General features: G+C 60.2%; 2 protein-coding genes across 4 annotated transcripts in view; one reads left to right on the top strand and one right to left on the bottom strand.

Annotated features, from left to right (window-relative positions):
* Positions 1 to 384: 384 nt before the first annotated feature.
* Positions 385 to 16,826, bottom strand: CLU (clusterin). Of its 2 annotated transcripts, none has more exons than XM_075925958.1 (9): positions 16,718 to 16,826; positions 10,993 to 11,118; positions 8,809 to 8,957; positions 7,776 to 7,946; positions 7,005 to 7,449; positions 3,202 to 3,318; positions 2,231 to 2,457; positions 1,403 to 1,566; positions 385 to 590 (listed from the first exon to the last, which is right to left on the bottom strand). In XM_075925958.1, exons 2-9 carry the CDS (start codon positions 11,075 to 11,077, stop codon positions 581 to 583), a joined length of 1,368 nt encoding a protein of 455 aa, XP_075782073.1. In that variant the 5' UTR covers positions 11,078 to 11,118; positions 16,718 to 16,826; the 3' UTR covers positions 385 to 580. The 2 variants fall into 2 exon arrangements, with proteins under 2 accessions (XP_075782073.1, XP_075782071.1); XM_075925956.1 differs by lacking the exon at positions 16,718 to 16,826 and adding an exon at positions 15,513 to 15,555.
* Positions 16,827 to 23,028: 6,202 nt separating this feature from the next.
* SCARA3 (scavenger receptor class A member 3) overlaps positions 23,029 to 24,631 on the top strand; it is a 30,432-nt gene continuing 28,829 nt past the window's right edge. The window contains exon 1 of one of the 2 annotated variants that reach the window (XM_075925953.1): positions 23,029 to 23,227. In XM_075925953.1, coding sequence (XP_075782068.1) covers positions 23,221 to 23,227 — 7 coding nt within the window. In that variant the 5' untranslated portion in view covers positions 23,029 to 23,220. The remainder of the gene's footprint in view (positions 23,228 to 24,631) is intronic. The other variant, XM_075925952.1, reaches the window with a different exon arrangement.

Below are 24,631 nucleotides of genomic sequence, written 5' to 3'. Positions count from 1 at the left end.
CAGTCAAGAGGAGGGGCAGGTAGCCACAGCTGGCACTCACATGGCTTCAGGTGGGGTGTTATTGTGAACAGCAGCCCTCTAGCCCCCCCCCCCACCCCCGGGTCTGTATGCTGCAAGAGGGCCTGGAGGGGTTCATGCCCCTCTCCCACTGCTGGCCGCTCCCTCTGGCCCTACAGCCTTGTGTTTTTCCGACACTCGCTCTGCTTGGCTGCGGCCTGCCTCGGGGAGATGCATGAACACACAGACCCTACCTGGAGTATGGACTGTGCCGGTACGGACCGGTGAGCTAACACCCTGCCTCACCTGCTCTCGACATTACAGCCCCACTGTATCCCCGCCCTCAGGTCGGCCAGGCCAGGCCAATAAACCACAGCGAGCCCGGCAGCGTCTCCGCATTCGCTCTAGTTTTATTTCACCGGCGGGTCCCTCCAACCCGGCAGCAAAGTGCAGGCAGGAACAGTGTCACCTACTAGTGCAGACAGGACCAGGGCGGGCCGGGCGCAGGCTCAGCCCTGGCACTAGAGGGCTAATGCAGCTCAGAAGGGCAGCGCTGGAAGCTACGGCTCAGCGGACGTGGGCGTCACTCACGGCTGGGAAGGAGAGAGAGAGAGAGAGAGAGAGAGAGAGCGCGCGAGCGCGTTGGGATTAGCACAGGCTGGGGGGGCAGGGAGCCGGGTGTGGGTCAGCCCTCTCCAAGCCCGGGGCCAGGGAAACCGAACCTACTGGGCCAGATCAGCCTACGAACAGGGTTCAACTCCAGGGCCTAGTTAAACCCGGGAATCACTTTCTTGGGGAGGTTGTGGAAGCTCCATTGTTGGGGACCCTGCCTCTTAAACACCTGGCAAGGATCATTTCGAGGGTGCATGATCCTGAGCTGACGGGACTGGCTGAGCCCCAGGGCCCTCGAGTCCGAGCCAGGCATGGAGTCTGCCTCAGTTTCCCCAGTAGCAGAACGTAGACTACTCCCTCCTCTTCGGCAGCCTGTCTTTTCTCCATCGGGCAGAGCTGGGCACAGGGGGGTTGTACAGCGCCTAACAGCACGGTACCGGGCGACAAAGCTAAGCAGCCCAGTACAAATGAGTTGGAGCAGAGCTCTCCTGGGTAGGAGCCAGGTGGCTGCAGCCGGTCTCCGGTCCCCTCGTTCTGGCCTTTCCCTTCCCAAGTTGTTTAGGACCTTGGGTGTTGCAAACCTCGGCCCAGCCGCCACTGAAATGCGGCCACTTCTGGAGTGGAACGTGGCGGGGCTCAGTGCCAGCACAGGACTGGGAGAAGCAGCCCGAGACTGGGGGAGGAGAGAATGAACTTGATGACCAACACCACCACCCCCAAAGCGCCATGCTCAAATCAGGAGTCCGTCCTCCTCCTCCCCCGGTCCCAGGGAGCACCAGGGTGGGGCTCTCACCTGGAGCTCTGCTTGTAGCGCTTCAGCGCCTCATCCGCCACCAGCTCCATGAACTTGGGGTCGTCCCAGGGGATCTCCCCCGGCACGGAGAGGGTCAGCGGGTCCTCGTCGAAGAGCCGCACGGTCACCTGGGTGTCGGAGGGGCCCCGCAGAGAAAACAGCACCTGGAGAGACAGCAGGAAGGAGCTGGTGAGCGCAGACCCCGGGAGCTGCTGCACCCGACCCCGCATGCCTGACCCGCGGCCTCCCTGGCCAGAGCCAGCCAGGCCCTGCCGGCGCCAATCGAGGGCGGGCGCCGCTCGCCGGGCAGGCCAGCGCCTTGGGCCCAGACAAGGGCTGATTGTGTCCAGCTGGCTGAGCCACCTGGCTACTGGGGGAGGGGATGGGAATTGGGAGGGAGGGCAGTACCTGTGGCTGAGCCAAGCCCAGGAGCTCTGTGCCTGGTTGGGGTGAGGGGGACTAGCCCCATACCCAGCTGGGGGGGTGGGAAAGAGCAGGCTAGTCCCAGTAGCAGTGTCATCCACTGCCCAGTGGGCGCTAGATGGGACAACACAGCACCCTGTTCCTCCACGCCCACTAGTCTTGCTGGCCCAACAGCATGCTCCCCCCGCACTCCTCCTCCCCCCCCCCCCCCCCCCAGCCATCTCCCCGCCTCAGCGGCCACCACTCCAAACTCCATCACAGACCAAGGGCCCCGTGCCCGGCCGGCTCTCCAGGGACAGGGGAAGTGCCACCATGGTCTGGCAGGGGGCCACTCCTGGCAGCCCAGAGCCCTGTGGGAAGGGGGCCCCCACCGTGGTGACCCGTGGGTGGGTGGGGGGGACCCACCGTGGAGACCCGCAGCGCGCCATCGCCCGGCTGGGTGAGGTTGGCCAGGCGGGACACCCAGCCGAACTGGCGGTTGAGCTGGTCCAGCAGGCTGGAGGTGTTGAGCATCTCCTCCTGGAAGGCCCGCAGCAGCGTGTCGTACTGGCGGCTGAAGCGCTCCACCTGCCGCAGGGTGTCCTGGAACTGCTCCCGCAGCTGGGCCTGGCCCGGATCCGCCTGGGAGCAGTCTGCAGAGCGGAGCCAGGGCGTGACGGGCGGGCCAGGACTCCTGGCACCCTGCCGCGACCCCCCCGCACCCACCCCACGGGATCAGGGGAGGAGACTCAGGCCTCAGTTTCCCCACCAGCAAAACCCACCAACCAGGGACAGGACGTGCCCATCTCCCCCGAGCGGCACCCTGCCCGCCGAACACAGGACAGGCCGGTAGACGGGGCGGAGGAGAGCGCCGTGGGGCCCAGGGCAGCACAGTTTCACATATGCGCCACGGCCACAGCCGACAGGAATTAGCACGTGCGTGGGGCAGCCACCCTGCCCTATATCTGCCGCCAACAGCCCACACTGCGGAGGCCTACTTGGCTGATGGAAACCCGGGGGGTGGTGGTGTGCAGAAGTCACCCCCCCCCCCCCCCCCCAACTACAGTACAGTGGGCTGGGCCAGAGGTGCAGGGCCCCGAGGTGCATAAATTGGGGCAAAGCAGCACAGTGCTGCTGGAGTTACCCCTCCTGCCCCCGCAAGGACCTGGGGCCAGAGCAGAGCAAACCCATAGCTCTTCTGCACCCCATCGGCGTGTGTAACGCTGCTCCTGCTGGTGCAGGGCCCCTCCAGGCACTAGTCTGTCTCCAAGGGGAAAAGCCGGGGAAGGCATGTGCCCGGCAGGGCTGGACTAGCGGGTGCAGGTTCTGCTCCCTGACGGGGTGTTTATCTACCAGCCGGTCCCCGCCCCTGGTCATACGGAGTGTCCTTCGCTCACCTACAGACAGGATTTCCTGGCACTTCTCACACTTGTCCTTCATCTTCAGGCAGCCAGCAGAGTTGCGGCGGATTTCCTGGCACACCATGCGGGGGTCGCGGCTGGAATTGCCAGTCTCTGAAGGGTTTTGGGGGGTGGGGAAGGAAAACACACCAGAGGTAAAGCTTTACTTTGCCCCACACACACACACACACTTGTGCATTTGTGCAGCACCTTGCACTCCAGGCTGAGTCAGGCAGCCAAGAATGCCTTCCTGCCCCTGCAGAAATGCAGCTGCTTCTGGGGTGGAGCGTGGCAGCAATTTAATACAGGGGCTACGTCTAGACTGGCATGATTTTCCGCAAATGCTTTTAATGGAAAAGTTTTCCGTTAAAAGCATTTGCGGAAAAGAGCGTCTAGATTGGCACGGACGCTTTTCCACAAAAGCACTTTTTGCAGAAAAGCGTCCGTGCCAATCTAGACGCGCTTTTGCGCAAGAAAGCCCCGATCGCCATTTTCGCCATCGGGGCTTTTTTGCGCAAAACAAATACCATGTTGTCTACACTGGCCCTCTTGCGCAAAAGCATTTGCTCAAGAGGGCTTTTGCCCGAACGGGAGCAGCATAGCATTTCCGCAAGAACACACAATCTTACGTGAGATCGTCAGTGTTCTTGTGGAAATTCAAGCAACCAGTGTAGACTACAGCTGCTTTTGCGGAAAAACTTGCTAGTCTAGATGCAGCCATGCAGAGCTCTGCACAGCAGCTCAGGATGGGGGGGGGGGGAAAACAAAACACTGCAGCCACTCCAAACCAGGGAGCCTTAAGAGGCAATTAACCAGGCTCTGGAGTCTGTTAATTAACAGCTATAGCTTAAGACACCGGGACAAGAATTTGCAGTTCCAGCCAGTCCTGTTCACCCGATTAAGCCTGGCAAGTGATTTGAGAGCTTGTGAATTACCTGCTTGGGAGCCTAAGTAAACTTCAGATGTCTGTGCTAATGGCAAAAGCACTTAGTCATTCTACACGAGAGCTAGAAGAGGGTACCGGGATGTCTCGCGGGCTGGGATGGGCATGAAGACGCCACCAGGCTCCTGGAGGGGGATTAGCACGGCCCTGGGATTCTGTTCAGAGCATCTGTCCCTGCCACTCCATCCAGGAACTAAGCAAGTCTTGCCGACGCATGTGAGGGAGCCGCGCCTGCCAGCACTGCCCTCTACTGGGCAGAATCAGAGCTGCCCATCTGTGTGTCCTAAACCCTGCACTGCCGTGAGCCCGTTTTAGCCCAAGAGGCCAGGGCCCGTGCTATTTTTGGGAGTGCGAGGTTGGGGGTTCTACCATTGCTGCGAACTTCCCCGTGGTGCCAGAGACAAGTCAGAGCCGTGGCTGTGTCAGCGTTAGACCGGTTGCGTGGCTAGGGAATGAGGCAGAGACGATCGACTCGCCCGGCCGCTGGCGTAGAAGCCACTGGCCCCCTGCTCACCGCCCTGTGCTCTGAACACAAGAGCGACCCTCCACCATGAAGTCACGGGGCGTCTCAGGCCAGTCCCCCCAGAGGCGCTGTGAACCCGAACAGCCACCGCACACGGCTCAGCAGGAAGCTAAGCGCCGGCCTTTGCCACCGCTCACTGGTTCCAGGAGAATTGCTGCCTTGCTGATTAAGGCCAGGGATCGAGCAAGGCAGGGGGTCCGGCTGAACTCGCTCAGCCCACGGGCTGGAGCTGGGTGGAAGCCAGGTGTTCATCTCGTGGGAAATTCCAGGATTTCAACTTTGTTTTTTGTTCCAAGCCAGTGGGGACGGGGGGGGAGTGGGAGGGGGGGGGGGGGAGTAATAACTTTGTTCAAAGTTTTCCCCCTTGCAATGGAATTTTTCCAAAAGAAAGATTAGTTTGGGGTCAACGGAGACTTGTTCTGGGCAATACAAACAAATTGCCACGTGACCGGCAGAACATCCCGCTCAAGGCCTCAGGACCGAGCGAAAACCCTTCCTCCGATCTCACTCCCCCCACCGGTTCTGGACGCACTTTGCCGAAAGCAGGGAAAGTCCCCACCTCTGCTGTTTCACTGACCCCAAACTTTCTTGGAAGAGGTCCCCTGCCCACCCACCAGCTCCCCCCCTTGGGCTCTGAGGCAGCCAGCTGGGAGGCCTGCCCCTGGAACCAGACTGTTCCGCCCCACGGGAGAGCCTTTCTCCAGGGGGCCGGAGAGGCAAGACTAGGCATGTTAATTGAAGAGTCAAGTAACCTCAGGAATTATGGGTTCTCGACTAGTCGATAGGCCCCGGGGGCAGGGCCAGCAGCCGCTGTATCAGAGGCAGTGGTGTGGGGTGCCAGGCAGGCGCTGGTCTGGGAGGGGAGCCGATTTAAAAACTGGCTCCCTGTTGCTCGGTAGCAGCCCCATCTAGGGTGGGTCTGAGCTCCCAGACCCACAACTGAGCTGGGCTGCCTCGAACATCAGAGCCACAGCAGGGGTAGGGCCTGGACCCCACGCGAGCCAGGCTGCTACAAAAACGTACTGGCATGGGTAACGGGAGGGGAGAAATGCAGGTCGGCGGTCGCTTTCACCGATAAGCAAGCGCTTACAGGTTAACCGACTCCACTACTCCAGCCGGAGGCGAGACCCCACAGATTAAGGATCCACCCTGATCTCCGGCCCGGTCTTCCTGCACATCGCAGGCCCGAGTCGGGAGCCGCGCGCCCAGCTCAGGGGGAGCAAGAGCAGCCAGGGATGGAGGGAAGAGTTCAGAGAGAAGGGCAACAAATGAGGAGGGGTTTGGAACGGCTGCCACGAGTCGAGATTAGGAAAGCTTGGGTCAGGGGAAGAAATAGGTTAGAAAGTCATGAGCAGTGTGGAGGAGCAGAGCATTATTTACACCTAGACAACACAAGGAAGGGTCATAATTACAGCCAGAGTACGTCAGACCAAAGGTCCATCTAGCCCAGTGTCTGTCTTCCAGTGGCCAGTGCCCCAGAGGGAGTGAACAGAACAGGTAACCACCACGCGATCCCTCCCGTCACCCCGGCCTCTGTCAGTCAGAAGCTGGGAATGGGACACCATCTCTGCCCAACAGCCATTGGTGGACCTAACCTCCATGACTTGATCTAGCTCTTGGTTTGAACCCCATTAAAGTCCTGGCCTTCACAACATCCTGTGGCGAGGAGTTCCACAGGTTGACGTTGCACTGCGTGAAGAAAAACATCCTTTGGTTTGTTTTAACCTGCCACCTATTCATTTCATGGCGGTTTTTTTTTTTTTTTTTAATATAAAAAACAAGGACTCTTCAGCTGGGGAAAAAAAAGCAATGGGGGAGGGGGAGGTGAAGAGGCAGGGAGGACGACAGATCTACACAAAATCATGACTGGTGTGGAACAAGTGAATAAGGAAAAGTTGTGTACTTGTTCCCATAACATAAGAACTAGGAGTCCCCACGTGACATTAATAGAGCAGGTTTAAAACAGAAGGAAGCTTTTCTTCACAGCCAACCTGGGGAACTCCTTGCCAGAGGATGTTGTGAAGACCAGGACTTTAATGGGGTTCAAAACAAGAGCTGGATCAAGTCATGGAGGTTAGGGCCACCACTGGTTGTTAGCCAGGATGGGTAGGGATGGGGTCCCTGCCTCTGTTTGTCAGAAGCTGGGAATGGACGACAGGAGAGGGATCATTTGATTCTCTGTTCTGTTCACTCCCACTGGGCTAGATGGGCCTTTGATTGGACGCAGTCTGGCTCTCCTAATAAGACTCCTTGCCAAGTAGATAGGCAGTTACAATGGTTAATTTACCCTTGCTGTTTAAGAGCCCCCCCCCCCCCATGGGAAATCTCCCCCACCTGTGAAGGGCCCTCCCAGCAGGGGGTCCTGGCTGCCTTCAAGCCACTGGCTGTCCTGCTCCATGGCTTTCTGAGCTCCCTCGAAGATGCGCTGGGTCATCTCGAAGAGCGGCTCGAAGAGGCGGTGGAAGCCGTGGGGGGGCGAGGGGAAGAAGGGGTGGATGTCCCGGGCGTGCCGGATGTTAACGAAGGGGGTCCGGAAGCGGGGGCGCATGGCCCCGTGGAAGCCGCCGGCGAAGGGCGGGCGGAAGAAGGGGGCCATGCGGCCGTAGGCCCGCGTGCTCTCCTGGAACAGGCCGTCCACGCTGTCCTCCACCAGGCTGTAGCGCTCCTCCAGGTCCACCAGCCGCCGGCCCTGCCGCGTGTCCTCCTCCAGCAGCGAGTCCATGCGCTCGCCGTCCACCCAGATGGAGAGCGGGGAGGAGCGGTTGAGGAATTCCTCCAGCTACCGGAGCAAGGCAGGGCAGGACGCGGTCAGCCGGGCAGGCCTCCGCTGCACCCAGGGGAGACCCGCACCCCCCTCCGGTCTGAGCGGGGCCCAGGCGGTGTCCACGCTCCATAGCGGGGTGAACCGCCAGGCCCCGGGGGCTCTCCGGCGGCTGGCAAACACGGAAGCTCCCCGGGCCTCCGAGCGGGAGCCACTGGCAAAGGCCGCCCCGGAAACACTGGCCCACGGGTGCCTCCGCAGCCGTATCACAGGAGCCCCCCTCTCCCAGGCAAGCCCTGCGGGGGCTCTGCAGCGTCCCAGGTGGCCCGCGACCGCCCGCTCACCTGCCGGCCGACCAGGCCCGCGCCGCTCCTGCAGGTCCGGGAGTAGAACCGCATGCAGGTCTGCTTCAGGCAGGGCTTGCACTCCTCCCACAGGGCCAGCATGGTCTCGTTGCACACCTCCGGCTTCTCCGTCAGCTGCTGCTCCGTCGCCTGGGCCAGCTGCATGGCTTGCTGCAAGGGGCGGCGGGGACACCAGGGCAGTGAATGGCGGGGGGAGGGGGTCTCTCCCTGAGCGTTCGGGGCAGGGGCAGCTGAGTTCTAGCCCCCCCCCCACCCTCTTGCTAGGAAGATGCTGGGGGCTGGCACAGCAGCCCCCACCACCCAGGGAACCGCATTAGAGTATCCCCAAGCCTGCAAAAAGTGACATTTCCAAGGGCCGAGGGAGCCAGGCAGGGGAGCAAGGGACCCTGGGTAGCAACACAAACCCCCTTCAGGGGCCAAGCGGACGCATTTTGCTACAAGTTGGAAATAAGGCCCACGGGGCTAAGAAAAAGTTAAACCTTCCTGTATTTCAGGGGGCTCGTCTCCCTGTGGGGGAAGAGCATCCCCTGTAGAGCACCAAAGCTACATGGGCAGGTTGGGGGAAAAAGGTCAAGGGGACGTTAGAGGAGGAAAAAAAAAAAAAAATTAGCCTGCCCCTTTAAGGGTGGCCATTTTGAATTCTGTTCTCCACCGCACACCAGTGTCCCCGGAAAAGTTTAAGAAACACTGGCCTAGGGAAGCCAGCGTTTGACATTCCCTGGAGTGGAGCGGCCATGCTGCCGTGTGCCACACACGTGTCAGCTAGGGTTGCCAGGTGTCCGGTTTTTGGGCACACACACACACACACACACCCCCCACCCCTCCCCTCCTGGCCGGTTCCTCCCCCCCATGAAGCGTGTCGGTATTTTTTTTATGACTACCTGGTAATCCTAGTGTCAACCCCCCACGTGGGCAGAATCGTGGGAAGTTTTGGGGGACAGGCTTTGTAGGACTTTCTCCCAGGGGTTCCCCTGCTCTGTGCTCCCGCTATCCCACCCTGCCGCTCACTCGCCTCTTTCTTCTTCTTGGTCTCCTCCAGCGTGGTCAGGATTTCCTGATGGTCTTTGCTGGTCTTGTCCATGAGGCTTTTCATCTGCTTCACCCCGTTGATGGCGTTCTCGATCTCGGCGGCGACGTACTTGCTCCCGGTTGCGGACAGGTCTGGAAAAGGGGAGGGGGGTGGGGAAAAAAAAAAAAAAAAACAGGGAAGTGAATTGCCTCAGGAGATCGATTCTAAGGTCTACACTTACACCCTGTTCCGAGACAGGGATGCAAATGAAGACATTCGAAATGGCAAATGAAGCCGGGATTTAAATATCCCATGCTTCATTTGCATAATCATGGTATGGCGCTATTTTGAAATAGTGGATGCTGTTAAGACGCAGTTATTTTGAGAGAAAACCCTTCTCGCGAAATAACTGGTAAACCTCATTGTATGAGGAATAAGGGTTATTTCGGGAGAAGGGTTGGCTCTTGAAATAACAGACACGCTATGGCGCTATTTCGAAATAACCACATCTTAACAGCAATTATGCAAATGAAGCACAGGATATTTAAATCCCAGCTTCATTTGCCATTCCGAATGTCTTCATTTGCATCCCTCTCGGAAGAAGGTGCAAGTGTCAACATACCCTAAGATGGCCATCCAGACGCCATCTTCCCCACCCAAGTCTTGTCCCTGTTTTTGAAGCAAAGAGGCTTTGCAGAGGCTCTCAGCTGATGTTCCACACAAGTTTCTTCTGTGAGGCCTGAACTTTGCTTCGATTTGGGCTGGGGCCATGCCGGAGAGAGGGAGCCAACAACCACCGCTGAATTGTAGTGCCAAAGATCTACAGCCGAGACCCATCCCACCCAGCCCCAAACTGTAACAGCCGGCTCTCAGGTCTGGTACTCGGCGCGCCACCGGGCACAGGACCCTCCCTAGCCAACCCAGAAGGGCAGATACCTGTGCGGGCCACCTAGCGGTGGGAGACATGGCCACACCTGGCTTGGACCAAAGTGTTCCTGAAGCCAGGGAGTTTTCTGTAGGACTGGCCCTGCGGGAGGAGATTCTGGCCATGCTAGGCAACTAGAGAACCAACTTCTTCCCATCTGAGCGGGAAGCCAGCTGGCAGGGGAGTGGGGGGGCCTGAAAAAAAAAATCAGTGGGAAGTTGGTTTTGATGGGACTGGCCTGAGGGGCCGGCTTTGAGGGTCTGGATCGGATTCCTAGCTCCCCTGTGCCACACAGGCCAGAGAACAGCCCCTCCTAGAGCGGCGCTTTACCAGAAACATCCAGTCTGGATTTTCAAGTGGCCTCTGACAGACTCCACCACTGCCCGGCCCTGACCTGGTTTGGTTCCTGGAGGCTCGCCAGCCTCACCCTAGGCGCAAAAGAGCCAGGAAGCTAAGAGAAACTCAGCGGCTGTGTCTAGACTGGCCAGTTTTTCCTGGAAAAATCAGCCGCTTTTCTGGAAAAACTTGCCAGCTGCCTACACTGGCCGCTTGAATTTCTACAAAAGCACTGACGCTCTCCTGTAAAATCATCAGCGCTTTTCCGGAAATACTATGCTGCTCCCATTTGGGCAAAAGTCCCTTTGGTGCACAGCTTTGCGCAAGAGGGCCAGTGTGGACAGCTCAGATTTATTTTGCGCAAAAAGGCCCCGATCGCAAAAATGGCGACTGGGGCTTTTTTGTGCAAAAGCGCGTCTAGATTGGCCACGGACGCTTTTCTGCAAAAAGTGCTTGAGCGGAAAAGTGTCCTGCCAATCTAGACGCTCTGTTCCGAAAATGCTTTTAAGGGAAAACTTTTCCGTTAAAAGCATTTCCAGAAAAATCATGCCAATCTAAACCCAAACCTAGCCCCCTCCCCAACCCCAGTGCTTGCTGGGGGTACCTCCCTCCCCCCCCCACACACTGCCCCCCCGCAAGTCAGGGGAGCTGTAAATGCAGATGTGAGCCACAGAGCTAGGCTCCTAGAGGCAACCCCTAGCAGCAAAGCCAGTGTAAGCTGTGGGCAGTGGCTGGCAAAGGACCCCTGCCCCATGCCCCAGCTGACAAGTCACAGCTGGCACTAGATTGCATAAGTGGAGCCAGGGCTGCAGAGGGTATCAGCTAGAGAGATCCCCTCTCAGCCTGCCTGGCCCTACGGCTGGGCTTCCCAGTGCGGCGTATCCCACGCACGCCACCTAGCCGATCCCCTCCCCCACCCCACTTACGTCGCAGCTCGTTGGGAGGAATCAGAGCCTGGCCTTCCCCCCAGTCCAGGAGGCACCCCAGCAGCAAGAACAGCAGCCACCTCATCGTCCTGGCCTCCCTCGCGAGCTCCAAGGTCGTGTGCAGTCCTGGAGGACAGGGAGGAGAAATCAGACAGGTCCCCTCTCTGCAGCAGGGCCGTGGTCCCGGGTGGGTAGCTCGGCAAGCTGCCCAGCCGGCTGTAATCTCCTAGGTGATTACAGTCCCCCGGAACAAGCGGTCAAGAGATGAGAGCGCGACTGAACCAACCTCAGAGGCCGAGCGGAGCCGAGCCAAGGTCGGTGTTGCAATCGTGCTTGTTAAACCAACAGGGGATGGAGCCAGAAATCAATAAACCTGAGATTAGGTCTAATTTGTGCACAACCCAGCGAGGGGCAGCTTAGAAGAAAAATATTTGATGGGGACAGAACAGAACAAGAAGCCTTTAAAACAAAAAACTTTACAGCAAGTCCCCCCACTCGCCACATCCCAGCTGGCACCTCCACCCACTTAGGACCACTGGTCCCTCTAGGCTGACCACCGGGACAGCCACCAAGGAGAGATTCAAACAGCGCCCAGCCAGTTAGCAGAGCACCCACAGCTTGTGTTTCTACTGGTGGTGCACACTGGCTCATGCCTTGGTGCACAGAACAAAATTTATTCCACACGTGGTTTGGAAGGGGGGGGGGGGAGAAGAGAGAGAAGGGGACATGGCCTGGGACTCTGGGTTGTCTTCATACTGAGAGATGCCTGGACCAGGCCAGAGTGCACAGCCCAGGTGAGATGGTTATTTCTGCCAGCGCCAGTTGCATCCCAAACACGGCCCGCCATGGGTGTTTCTGCCAAACAGGGACCTCTCCATTCTAAACACAGTCCCCAGCTCAAGAGACATCACTCAAACAAGAGCCTGACTCCATGTGTGGAGCCATTCACTGCATCTAAATGCATAGAGGCAGCTCCAGCCCCAATGCCCCCTGCACTACGTGAGAGAATATAACAGCCACAGGTCCATCTAGCCCAGTGTCCTGTCTGCCCACAGGGAATCCTCACACAATCACCCATTTCCAGACAAAGAGAGGCCCGGGACACCATTCCTACCCATCCTGGCTAACAGCCATTGATGGACCTAACCACCATGAATCTATCTAGCTTTTTTTTGAACCCTGTTAAAGTTCTAGCCTTCACCACATCCTCTGGCAAGGAGTTCCACAGGTTAACTGCGCTGAGTGGAGAAAATCATTTGTTTTACACCTGCTGCCTATTCATTTAAATAACTTTTCCTTATTCACTTTTTCTACACCAGTGATGATTTTATTGCCCTCAATCCTATTCCCCCTTCGTCTCTTCTCTTTCATCTCTCCTCATATGGGACCCATTGCAAGCCCCTCATTTTTGTTGCCCTTTTCTAATGCCAAGAGATCTTTTTGAGATGAGGCAGCCACATCTGCACACCATATTCAAGGTGTGGGCATCCCATGGTTTTATAGGGAGGCACTAAGATATTCCCTGTTTTATTCTCTATCCCTTTTTAAATAATCCCCAACATGGTTTGCTGCACACTGAGTGGATGTTTCCAGAGAAACATCCACAATGACTCCAAGATCTCTTGAGTACCTAAATTAGTCCCCATCATATTGTATGCATGTGAGAAAACACAATGCATTAACATATGGGGCTCCACACAGTCTGGGATTTAAGAGAGCTGAACTGTCACCTGTCTGCTCAGAGACCTGAAGCCAAGAAGAACTAAGTTCTAACTTCTGCTGACACAGACTCCCTTTGTGGCCAAGGTCACATCACTTAACCCCACGCTACAGTGGAAGGCAGAGATGTTTCCCAAACACCTGCATAAGGCAACACCAGAAAAGCAAAGCCTCTCTCAAGTGCTATGTTCTACGGCAGCTCATTTACCCCTCTAGCACTCTAGCTATGCCCAGCAATGATCTTGGGTAAGGGCATGTATCGAATGCTTGTGTAACCCACTGACGCATTGTCTGCCTCCAGGCCTGGTCCCCAGAAAGGGTAAGAGCCTATTACTGCTACCAGCCAATGGAGTTCCTCATTTAGCTCAAGGTGCATGTTATTTTTGGCACGGATGGTCCCAGGTTCTAGCCTTCTCGTGACTCTTCAGGGTGTTACAGTTGCTCCAACAGATCTAGATTCCGAGCCCTTGGTCTGGGATGTTTGGCTCTAGCGCTGTCCCAGGGACAGCCTTCCCGGGATGGGGAGGGGGATCAGAACTGGGGACACCCAGTAATGCTCCTGCATGTGGTGGGGCAGGGTCGTTAACCCCAGGTAGAGTAGGGGGCTGTACCCCACCAATCCAGAATTGGAGTGAACCTACAGATCGCAGAGCCAGAGACCTGCACCCCCCCCAAAAAGAAAAACTGGGGAGGGACCGCTCCAGCCACGAGCCAGCAGCTCAGAAGTCAGATGGCTTGGCAGCGCTTCGCCCCTAGAACCCGAACAAAAGCCTCACAGAGGACAAAGTGAGCCAGGACCGGTCTTAGGAATCAGCCCCTTATCCGGGACACTGCAACCCCGGTGACCCCGATACCCGTGGATTTCTGGGCAGAAGGAGTCACTGGCACCCTGGGCACTGGCCGAGAGCAGCTGCCAAGGCTGGACGGCCGGGAACGTTCCTGCGTGCAGCAATGCGCGATCTTACGTAAGAGCCCCCCCGGCCAATGTGGGAAAGGGGGGGCTCTTTCCCGGCAGGAGGGTGAATCACAGCCCCGTTGGTGGGGGAGCCTGGGGCCTGGCTGCCTCTGCTTTCTCGCCCACACTTAAGAACGCCAGGAAAATCTTGTCCGAAGCTGGGAGAAAAAACAAACCGGGCGAGGCCAGCGCCGCTCGCGGCAGGGCTCGGAGTCAGGGCGCTGCGCCGCCTCTGCAGCTGTGACCCCCCCAGCTGGCTCCCCCCCCCCCCCCAACGCCTGGCGCAAAGCTGCCCACCCGCCAGGGAAGAGACCCCGGAAGAGTTTGTTCCAGAGCTCAGCTGGCATTTTAGAACCAGAGGGTGGATACAACAGGGGCAAGCGGATCAGGCACGCAGGGGGAGCAGAGACCATGAGCAGGAACAAAACAAATCAAAAACACATTAACGATCAGCAGGCCTCAAAGGCCAGCTGGTAGCATGATCCCCAGGGGAAACTGAGGCACAGGCCATGCAGCACGTAGCAAGCAGTCAGAGCACAGGTCTCCTGCACCGTAGCGCGGGACCATAGCCACTGAACAGCACTGCCTTGCAGGTCACCTTGCTGCAGTCACATCGCCTCTTCCGGCACTCGGCAGCAGCCTGGGGAGGCTCTGGCTTGCCCCTCTGGGGTTGTTACAGGCGGGGGGGGGGGGGATTTCCGCAGCTGGCGACAGCAGGAATCAGCACGGGGCCTTCGGCCAGCGAAGTTCTGCACAGCAGCCCCATTGCCGGGAAGGGACGTGGGGGCAGACTGGGTTTAGCGCCAGCCCCGCGGTGGGGATGGATCCAGGCCAAGCAAGTGACGCTAAAGCGCTCACAAGATGCTCAGTGACCTTGCCAGTGAGACAGACCTCCCCACAGGCTGCAGGGAGCGGGGTGGGCGGAAGCCGGCTCCCAGGAGGCTGCTGGCTCCAGAGGGGGAGGCGGAGGGAAGCGTCGGAGTCTAAACAGAGCACGGCCAGTGCCAAGGGCTCCCAGGTTATCCCGAGCTGGAGGGGCGTGTGTAGCAAGGGCAGGGATGCAGCTACCCCGTTCCCCTGTCTGCACGCCTCACTGGGCTGCCGATTCCCCCAACCCGGCAGGGCTGAGGGTGGTTTTCACGGGACCTTCTCCAAGCCCGGTTCGGGGCTGGAATGAGATCGGAGACTCGTCTCACCGGGCAGCCCCCCCGCCGTGACCCACAGAACTATCTTCAAGGGTGGGAACAACAGACCCTGCACGGCCCCTCTCCCTTGTGTGAGCTGCCCCCTACCTCCCCCCAGGGCAGTGGCCTCGCCGTGTGGGGCTTAGACAGCCTTGTGCTTACACCCTGAACTTCCCCCGCCCGGAAACCGGCAGACACTGCTACGACCGTACCTCTGTTTTGTTCTCGCCTCCCCCACAAACACCCCTGCCCCTCCCCCCAGCATTGCGGCCAGTCTCCCAATACCATGAGTCTAAGCCCCAAGCCAGCAGCTTCCAACACAAGCCAGAGGTGAAAGCCAAACTGGGGAGGAGCAGGAGCTGGTACTGGGAGAGAGGGGAGGCACTGGTGTCGTCCCCCCCACCACACTGTCTCTGTAGGGGAAGGGATTATGGGGGACCAGGACCAAGCTGGGAAGTCAGCTGTTTCCCAGCTGCCGCCCAGCCCCAGATGCTGCGCCTCGGCTTTGTAAACGTAGCAAGGGTCTGCTGGCTCTTACGACATTTAAAAGGCAGAGCCGCAGCGGCGCTAGCTCCCAGGGCCGGTTCCCGCTGCAGCTCCCCCGCTTATCAACTACTCCATGGAACTCGGACTAGTCAATTAAGCTAAAATTAACATCCTACCCGGCACTGGGGACTTCCGAAAGCGCATTCCCAGACTTGCCAAGCCACGCCGGAGAACCGATCCCATGCAGCTCTCCATTAACTGCATCCCTTTCACCACGAGGCCTTCGCGCCCAGACCTCCTTCCCTAGGCTGCCCCGGAGACTAATTAGTCTGTAAACTTTAAAACCCCCAGTAGTCCCGGGGCACCTTAGAGGTTAACAAAAACTAGAGTATCACGAACTGGTGGGCAAAACCCACTTCCTCAGTTGCATTGGAGCGGAAGTAACCGAAACCAAGAACTGGTGGGCAAAACCCACTTCCTCAGTTGCGTTGGAGCGGAAGTAACCGAAACCAAGAGATGTACAACAGCAGAAGAAAAGCGCCTGGCCATTGCAGGACAGGTGCTCCTGGAACATTCCCAGCTCACTTCGCCAGCCTCATTAGCACCATCTGACAATTGATTTGACGGCTACTTTTTTTCCTGCTGTTGCACATGGGTTGGGTTTAGTTACTTCCACCCCAACTCAACCGAGGAAGTGGGTTTTGCCCACTGACCGCGCATGTTCATCTCTAGGGGGCCACAGGACTGCTCGTGGTCCTGTGTCAGCATCACAAGGGTGCAGTACCATCCGCCCCGCTGCCGGTGGTAAGCCAGGCATGCCCACGACAGGGCAAATCAACCCCGCAGGGTATCTCCGCGAGCAGCCCCTTGCCACCAGGCCAAGATGGAGGAATTCCCACCTCACCCCCCGGGGAGCTTGGAAGCAGGAGGGGGCAGAACAATGCTCCTTCCCTTACAGCAGGCCGTGGGGCAGGTTGCACCTGGGCACAAACGCAGGAGCAGCCAGCCCCATGGCCCTTCGCTAAGGCTGCAGTGGTCGCCCAGCAGCCACGCCCAGCTAACGGGGGGGGGGGGGGTCACACAACCCTGCAGGGAGAGGGTGGAAATGGAGAAGCGGCTTGCAAGGAAGGGGGGGGCCATTACGTCTCCCCCACCCCGCTAGCCCAAGCCTTAGGGACCCCCACTCCTGTCAGAGAAAGCCCAAGGGGGGGCAGGTCCTTGTCCCGGGTGCGCAAGGGCCCCCAGCAAACCGGCCCCCCCAGGCTCCCTCTGACCCTGGATTCACCCTGGAGGGGGCTGGGTCCTTCCCACGCTGCACCCCCCGGCTCTCCCGCATCCGCAGCTGCCCAGCGGTGGCCGCGCGACCCGCCGCGCTGCTCACCTCGGCGGCTCCGCGTCCTGTGCTGCGCGCTGGCTCTGCAGCCCGGGGCGCCGCCTCTTATAGCGCGCCCCCGCCCCCGCCCCCGCGCCGCTCTGCCTCCCGCCCGCAGGAGCGCCTGGCCAGGGGCTGCGCCTCGCCGCGGCGGCCGCCGGGAGGCGCCCTTGCACCGCGCACGGGGCGGCCAGGCCTGGAGGGGGAGCGAGACTACGGGGATGGGCGCGGTCTCCGCCTCCACACACACACGCTGCGCTCCCGGCTGGGTCCCGGGGCTGCTCCAGCGACTGGTTGCCCCTGCGGCCCGGGCCAGAGGCTGGGTGCAGACGGGGGTTCGGGGTAAGGGATTGGGGCGCAGGAGGTGGTGTGGGGTCTGGGACAGAGGGGGCTCAGGGTAGGGGGTTGGGCTGCAGGAGGGGTGTGGAGTCTGGCCAGGCTGGTGCAGAAGGGGGCTCAGGGTAGGGGATTGGGGCACAGGAGGGGGGTGTGGGGTCTGGGACAGAGGCTGGGTGCAGAAGGGGGCTCAGGGTAGGGGATTGGGGCACTGGAGGGGGGTGTGGGGTCTGGGACAGAGGCTGGGTGCAGAAGGGGGCTCAGGGTAGGGGATTGGGGCACAGGAGGGGAGTGTGGGGTCTGGGACAGAGGCTGGGTGCAGAAGGGGGCTCAGGGTAGGGGATTGGGGCACTGGAGGGGAGTGTGGGGTCTGGGACAGAGGCTGGGTGCAGAAGGGAGCTTAGGGTAGGGGATTGGGGCACAGGAGGGGAGTGTGGGGTCTGGGACAGAGGCTGGATGCAGAAGGGGGCTCAGGGTAGGGGATTGGGGCACAGGAGGGGGGTGTGGGGTCTGGGACAGAGGCTGGATGCAGAAGGGGGCTCAGGGTAGGGGATTGGGGCACAGGAGGGGGGTGTGGGGTCTGGGACAGAGGCTGGGTGCAGAAGGGGGCTCAGGGTAGGGGATTGGGGCACAGGAGGGGGGTGTGGGGTCTGGGACAGAGGCTGGGTGCAGAAGGGGGCTCAGGGTAGGGGATTGGGGCACAGGAGGGGAGTGTGGGGTCTGGGACAGAGGCTGGGTGCAGAAGGGGGCTCAGGGTAGGGGATTGGGGCACAGGAGGGGAGTGTGGGGTCTGGGACAGAGGCTGGGTGCAGAAGGGGGCTCAGGGTAGGGGATTGGGGCACAGGAGGGGAGTGTGGGGTCTGGGACAGAGGCTGGGTGCAGAAGGGGGCTCAGGGTAGGGGATTGGGGCACAGGAGGGGAGTGTGGGGTCTGGGACAGAGGCTGGGTGCAGAAGGGGGCTCAGGGTAGGGGATTGGGGCACAGGAGGGGAGTGTGGGGTCTGGGACAGAGGCTGGGTGCAGAAGGGGGCTCAGGGTAGGGGATTGGGGCACTGGAGGGGAGTGTGGGGTCTGGGACAGAGGCTGGGTGCAGAAGGGAGCTCAGGGTAGGGGATTGGGGCACTGGAGGGGAGTGTGGGGTCTGGGACAGAGGCTGGGTGCAGAAGGGAGCTCAGGGTAGGGGATTGGGGCACAGGAGGGGAGTGTGGGGTCTGGGACAGAGGCTGGATGCAGAAGGGGGCTCAGGGTAGGGGATTGGGGCACAGGAGGGGGGTGTGGGGTCTGGGACAGAGGCTGGATGCAGAAGGGGGCTCAGGGTAGGGGATTGGGGCACAGGAGGGGGGTGTGGGGTCTGGGACAGAGGCTGGGTGCAGAAGGGGGCTCAGGGTAGGGGATTGGGGCACAGGAGGGGGGTGTGGGGTCTGGGACAGAGGCTGGGTGCAGAAGGGGGCTCAGGGTAGGGGATTGGGGCACAGGAGGGGAGTGTGGGGTCTGGGACAGAGGCTGGGTGCAGAAGGGGGCTCAGGGTAGGGGATTGGGGCACAGGAGGGGAGTGTGGGGTCTGGGACAGAGGCTGGGTGCAGAAGGGGGCTCAGGGTAGGGGATTGGGGCACAGGAGGGGGCTGTGGGGTCTGGGACAGAGGCTGGGTGCAGAAGGGGGCTCAGGGTAGGGGATTGGGGCACAGGAGGGGGCTGTGGGGTCTGGAAGGAATTTGGGTGAAGTAGGGGGTTGAGGTGCCAGAGGGAGTGCAAGGTCTGGGGGAGGGGCTGGGTGCAAGGGAAGATTGTGAGGGGGTGCAGCGGGCTTGGGTGGTGGCAGGGAGTTGGAGGGTGGGGCGGAGGCGAGGTGCCAGGTGCAGGCTCTGGCCGGGAGGCACGGATCCTAGGCGGTTCCCTGGGCAGGCTCCCTGCCCTGCTGTGCCCCACACGGCTCTCAAACGGGGCCAGCCTGTGCAACTCTGTGCTGCCAGTGGGGGCTGCGAGGATTTGAGGGGGCAGGGGCAGTGTGGGGAGCCATCCCACCACTGGGCGCGGAGCACAGAGGTGCCCAGGCTTTGAGCAGCGTATGGGGCACGGCCGAGGGCCGGCCCTTGGGGACCCGCTACATTGGTGGCGAGCCAGATCTGAAGCTTTGATGGGCCGTCCCTGGCCTGCCGGCCACATTTTGCCCACCCCGGTCTCTAACGTCCTGGAGCTGCCTTAATACCCCCAGGGCTTTTTGTCTCACTAGGCTCCTGCAGGAGCTTGGGGTTGTGTCTGGACGTGAGCTTGGCTGGAAGCGTAGCACTTGGGAGATGGCTCTGTGGTCCCTGAGGTGTTGCATGCCCCTTGGTCACGGGTTCAAATCCAGCCCCGCGGGGGCATCCTGCTGTAGGTGGGGGCTTGTTCAGGCCCAGAGCCTCAGCAATATTTGGGTGCCTGATGGATAGAATCACAGGACTGGGAGGGACCTTGAGAGGTCATCAAGTCCAGTCCCCTGCCCTCACGGCAGGGCCAAGCACCTAGACCATCCCTGACAGGTGTCTGTCCAGCCTGCTCTGAAATATCCCCAGGGATGGAGATTCCACAACCGCCCCAGGCAACTTATTCCAGTGTTTCACCACCCTGACAGGCAGGAAGTTTTTCCTAATGTCCAACCTAAACCTCCCTTGCTGCAGTTTCAGCCCCTTGCTTCTTGTCCTGTCCTCAGAGGCAAAGGAGAACCATTTTTCTCCTTCCTCCTTGTAACACCCCGTGATGTAGTGGGAGGCTGTCTGCTCTGTGATCCCGGGTCTCCCTGCGCTGGGATGGGAGATTCTCACTGATTCTCCCAAATGTGGATTAACCCAGACACCCCGGCTCAGCCTCCCAGGGAGGGAGACAAAGGGAGGGCGAGACCAGCACCTGGCTGGGGGGCAGGGCTGGAGGAGAGTTTGAGTTTCTGGCTGGTATCATGGAGGAAGCAGCCTAAGCACGGGGCTGGGATTTAGGGGCCCAGTCTCCCCCATCTCAAGGGGGGGCTGAGGCATCCTAGGCCTGCCCTGTTACCAGATGGCATCTGTGCTGTGCTGTATCCTGGAGAAGCAATAAACTCCCTCTGTTCTACTGGCTGGGGGAGTCTGTGCCATTATGGGGGTGCAGGAGGCAGGGGAACCCCGACACCGCCACACACCCCTTTTAGGTACTTGAAAGGTGCTATCATGTCCCCTCTCAGTCTTCTCTTTTTCAACCTAAACTAGCCCAATTTCTTCAACCTTGCCTCATAGCTCATGTTCTCTAAACCAGTGTTTCAAGTAGCCTTGAGGTACTCGAGAGAAGTGCAGGAGTACATCGACAACCGAAATTTGGAGAAAACGGAATTTTTGTTCTAAGTTTTAGAGCGCTTTCTTATTTTTGTACTTTCTACTCCGAAAGTTTTCTTTGCCTGCCTGGCTACGATTAAGTTGTTTACCCAAATGTGGTGCAATGGTAGGAAAAAATTGTTGTGTCTGAAAACTGTAGGTACTGAGAATACTTATCTTTTTAAAGGGGGTACTTTATAAGAAAAAGGTTGAGAAACACTGCTCTAAACCTTTCATCGTGTTTGTTGCTCTTCTCTGGACCGGTGCTTTTTTGTGATGTGCTGCCCAGTACGCAGTACTAGCACCGGCTGTCAAACCTCAACAACTTTTCGTCTGGAGTACTGGCAGCCTTCCCCCTCCCCCTTTGTCCTATCCTCACAGGCCAGGGAGAACAATTTTTCTCCCTCCTCCTTGTGACATCCTTTTAGATACTTGAAAGCTGCTCTCACGTCCCCTCTCAGTCTTCTCCTTTCCAACCGAAACAAGCCCAATTCCTGCAGCCTCCCCTCAGAGCTCATGTTCTCGAGACCTTTCATCATTTGTGTTGCTCTTCTCTGGACCTTCACCAGTTTCTCCACCTCTTTCCTGCAATGGGGTGCCCAGAACCGGACCCAACACTCCAACCAAGCCCTACTCAGCGCAGAGCAGAGCGGAAGAACGACTTCTCGTGTCTGACTCTCTACACCCGTTAATTCCACCCAGAATCACATTTGGTTTTTTTGCAACAGCGCCGCACTGTTGACTCGTGTTCAGCGTGTGGCCCGCTCTGAGCCTGGCAGCGGGTGGACTCACCGCCACGGCGGCTCCTTCCAGTAGCCTTGGGAATTAGCTCACATGCCCACAGGACACCTTCCTTGGGCTGGTGTCTCCCCTTGGCTTCACTCCACACGCTCCCTTCCAGACCATGGCGCTCTCTCCAGGGCACAGCCCTCCGGCAACGCCCGCTCCAGTGACTCTCAGCCCCCTTCCAGGAGGGTGTTTGTCAGTCTCTGCCCTCCAGGGTCCTCCCCTCCAGGGTCCTCCTGTCCCCAGGGAACACCCAGTTCTCCAGACCCTCCTTGCTCCAGTGCCCCACTGCCAGTCTTCATCTAGCCCCTGCCTCAGGGGCTAACTGCAATCTGAAATGGCCACTCAGCGCTGGCAAAGGGGTGTAGACCTGCTGCCTTTGCCTCCCCTGGCTACCTCCCTGCAGCCCTAGTGCCCCTCGGGCCTTGCTTCAGCCCAGGCCAAGGCTCCCCCAGCTCTGCCTGACTTTCCCCAGACCGGCTCTATGGCCAGGAAACCTCCTGCTTCCCTGGCAGCCAGATCCTTTCTGTTCTCCAGCAAGAGTCCTTCTCTCCCGCCAGGAGCCCTCCTTTATACAGCCCCCAGCTGGGCCCTAATCAGCAATAACGCCTCAGCTGGGGCTTCTCTCGCTGCCCTTGCTCAGGGCTGGGTTTTTGCTCTTACAGGGCCAGTACAGGGCAGACGTCCTGCCGCAGGGCTCCTTCCTGGGCCGTCGCTTCGCCTTTGTGTGTGTGACATGGACTGGTCCGTCCTTCCTCAGTGGAGCCCTTTGCACTTGTCCTTATTGAACGGCGGCCTATTGACCTCAGCCCATCGTTCCCGCGGAGGTGCGCGCCTGCGCGGCCAGGCACATCAAATTCTTCCCCCTCCCACCTCCTCTGGAGAGTCGCGTGGCAGCGCTCGCGTGGCAGGCGGCTGCTCCGGTGGGTGGGGCCAGCTGAGACAGTGTGGTGAGGGAGCCACTGGCGCCGGGGGCCGGGGACGCCTGCTCCAGTGGTTGGGGCTGTCACGTGGCGGGCGGGGGGCGGGGCCTGTTCTGGTAGCTGAGGCCAGGAACGGGACCTACCACATGGGGGGGGAGAGGGGGTTCTGCTCCGGTGGCCGTATAAAAGAGAGCAGCTTAGCTCAGTCTAGGCTAGATGCTGGAGAGGAAGGCCATGCTGCCCTATGACCCAAGGGCCATCTCACCCTGCAAGGAAGGGGTGCCTTATAGACTCTGAGGCTGCATCTAGACTGGCAAGTTTTTGCGCAAAAGCGCAAAAACTTACCAGCTGTCTACACTGGGCGCTTGAATTTGCGCAAGAACATGGACGATCTCATGTATGATTGTCAGTCTTCTTGTGCAAATACACTCCCGCTCGGGAAAAAGCCCTCTTGCACAAATGCTTTTGCACAAGAGGGCCAGTGTAGACAGGTAAGAACTATTATGTGCAAAAAAGCCCCGATGGCGAAAATGAGGATCGGGACTTTCTTGCGCAAAATCGTGTCTAGATTGGCCATGGATGCTTTTGTGCAAAGCCAAAGGGTTAAGGCATCTCTGCTCCCCCCCCCCCCGTGACCCACAGCACCCCAGATCAGAATGGCCCCTATTGGACTCACTGGGAAAGCTGCCCCCCAGCGAGGTGGACGCTCAGCTCAGGATCCGGCCCCTAGGACGGACAGGCCCGTCTCCCTCCCCCCAGGCTGGGGGGCTCCAACCTCCCCCGCCTTCCGTGCATGGGCAGAGCCAGCCGGGCTCGGGGGCGGCCCCCCCGGACATTTGTTAGCAATTAAGCCGGTCGGGAGGGGGCGGCCGCCGGCAGAGTCTGCCCGCTGCAGACGGGACCGCTCGGCCCAGCGCGCTGCCCGGCTCCCGCAGGCCGGCCGGCGCCCTGGGAGCCGCGGGGAGACGGCAGGGCGCGGGCCGGCTGCGGAGCGAGGAGCGGGGGCGCACGGGGATGCCCGCGGGGAGAGCGGCCCCCGGCGCGGCGCACGGAGGGCGGGGCGGTGGCTGGGGGCCAGGGCTGACCCGCCTGCCGCCCTGGTGCCTTCCTCTCCCCGGGGCGCGCTCGCCCGGAGCCCGGCGTGAACCATGAGAGGTGAGCGCTGCGCCCCGGGCCGCCGCGGAGCGCAAGGGACCCGTCGGCTGGGGGCCGCGGGAGCCGAGCGGGGGGGCAGATCCAGAGTCCCGAGGCCAGCAGCCCCCCCCCCCCTCCGCCGGCTGGACACAGGCCAGGGAACCTCGACTCGGGGCCGGGAGGGGGCTGGCTCGGGGGGGGGGGGGGCAGAGTTGGGGACGGGGCTGGGGGGGCACAAGGGACAGAGTTGGGGACGGGGCTGGTAGGGGGCAGGGGACAGGGCTGGTGGGGGGCAGGGGACAGAGTGGGGGACAGGGCTGGTGGGGGGCAGGGGACAGAGTGGGGGACGGGGCTGGTGGGGGGCAGGGGACAGAGTTGGGGACGGGGCTGGCGGGGGGGAGTAAGGGACAGAGTTGGCGACGGGGCTGGTGGGGGGGGCTGGCGACGGGGCTTGCGGGGGGGTAAGGGACAGAGTTGGGGATGGGGCTGTGGGGGGGCAAAAGACAGAGTTGGGGACGGGGCTGGTCCTGGGGTGCGGCGAGAGAGCTCCTCGGTCCGTCCCACGTGCCCGGCTCTGTCTGGCGGGGACAGCCCTCGAGGAGCCCCCCCACACACACACGCAGAGCCAGGGCTTCCCTCACCCATGCACCCGAGATGCCTCTCCCCCCCCCCCACTCCCAGGGCACATGCCTCCGGGCCAGCTGCAGTGACCGGCCTGCTCTGCATGGCCCACGCTGCCTCGCAGGAGCCAGCCTTCCTAGGGTGCGAGCGGCCAGCTCGGACGGGGATCGGGAGCCAGTCGATCCCGAGCCGGGGTACTATGGTGGCAGATAGAGCCCGCTCCCCCTCTAGACAGCGCCAAAGCCCCCCGGTACTACGGGGGCAGATAGAGCCTGCTCCCCCTTTAGACAGCGCCAAAGCCCCCCGGTACTCCGGGGGCAGAGCCAGGGTGCTGGACGCCACCAGAGAAAGCCCCTTGGGTAGGAGAACCGCGGGGAAGCTTCGTCAGCTGCATCCTGGCTCCCAGGATTTCTGGCAGCAGCCCGAATATCTCCCCCCTACATTGGGACGCTGGCAAGCGTTGTATTTTCCCCCCCTCCCCCGGATGGGGAGGGGCAGGTTTGGATGTTCCTAAAGCCGCCGGTTCCCTTCCCAAAGGCTAGAGACTGGAAGTGCTTGGATGCCTGATAAAGGAGCCAGGTAAGGACTAGGGGTGGACAGTGCAGTCGATTAGCGGATCCCTCAAAGCTGACAGGTTAATGCTATAGTCGACACGCATTTCCCTCCCCCCGCTTGCCAGTACATTTTTAGCAGGCTGGCCAGCAGCCCAGCTGAGTCCTGGCTTGGGCCGGGTCGGGGACCTACCCCCTGGCTCTGCACTGAAAGTGTATTAGCAGCCCTGTTTAGTTCTGGCTCCCGCAGGGT

The sequence above is a fragment of the Pelodiscus sinensis genome, chromosome 3, assembly GCF_049634645.1.
Source record: "Pelodiscus sinensis isolate JC-2024 chromosome 3, ASM4963464v1, whole genome shotgun sequence".
Taxonomy (NCBI): Eukaryota; Metazoa; Chordata; order Testudines; family Trionychidae; genus Pelodiscus; species Pelodiscus sinensis.
The sequence above is the reverse complement of the archived record's forward strand: the minus strand, read 5'-3'. Positions and strand labels throughout refer to the sequence as shown.

Coding starts and splice junctions, on each gene's coding strand:
- CLU (XM_075925956.1), bottom strand. CDS start 15,540: ATGCGCTTTCGGAAGTCCCCAGTGCCGG. Junction 8,958..10,992: donor TCCTCCCAACGAGCTGCGAC/GTAAGTGGGGTG, acceptor CCCCTTTTCCAG/ACCTGTCCGCAACCGGGAGC. Junction 7,450..7,775: donor CGGGCCTGGTCGGCCGGCAG/GTGAGCGGGCGG, acceptor TTGCTCCGGTAG/CTGGAGGAATTCCTCAACCG.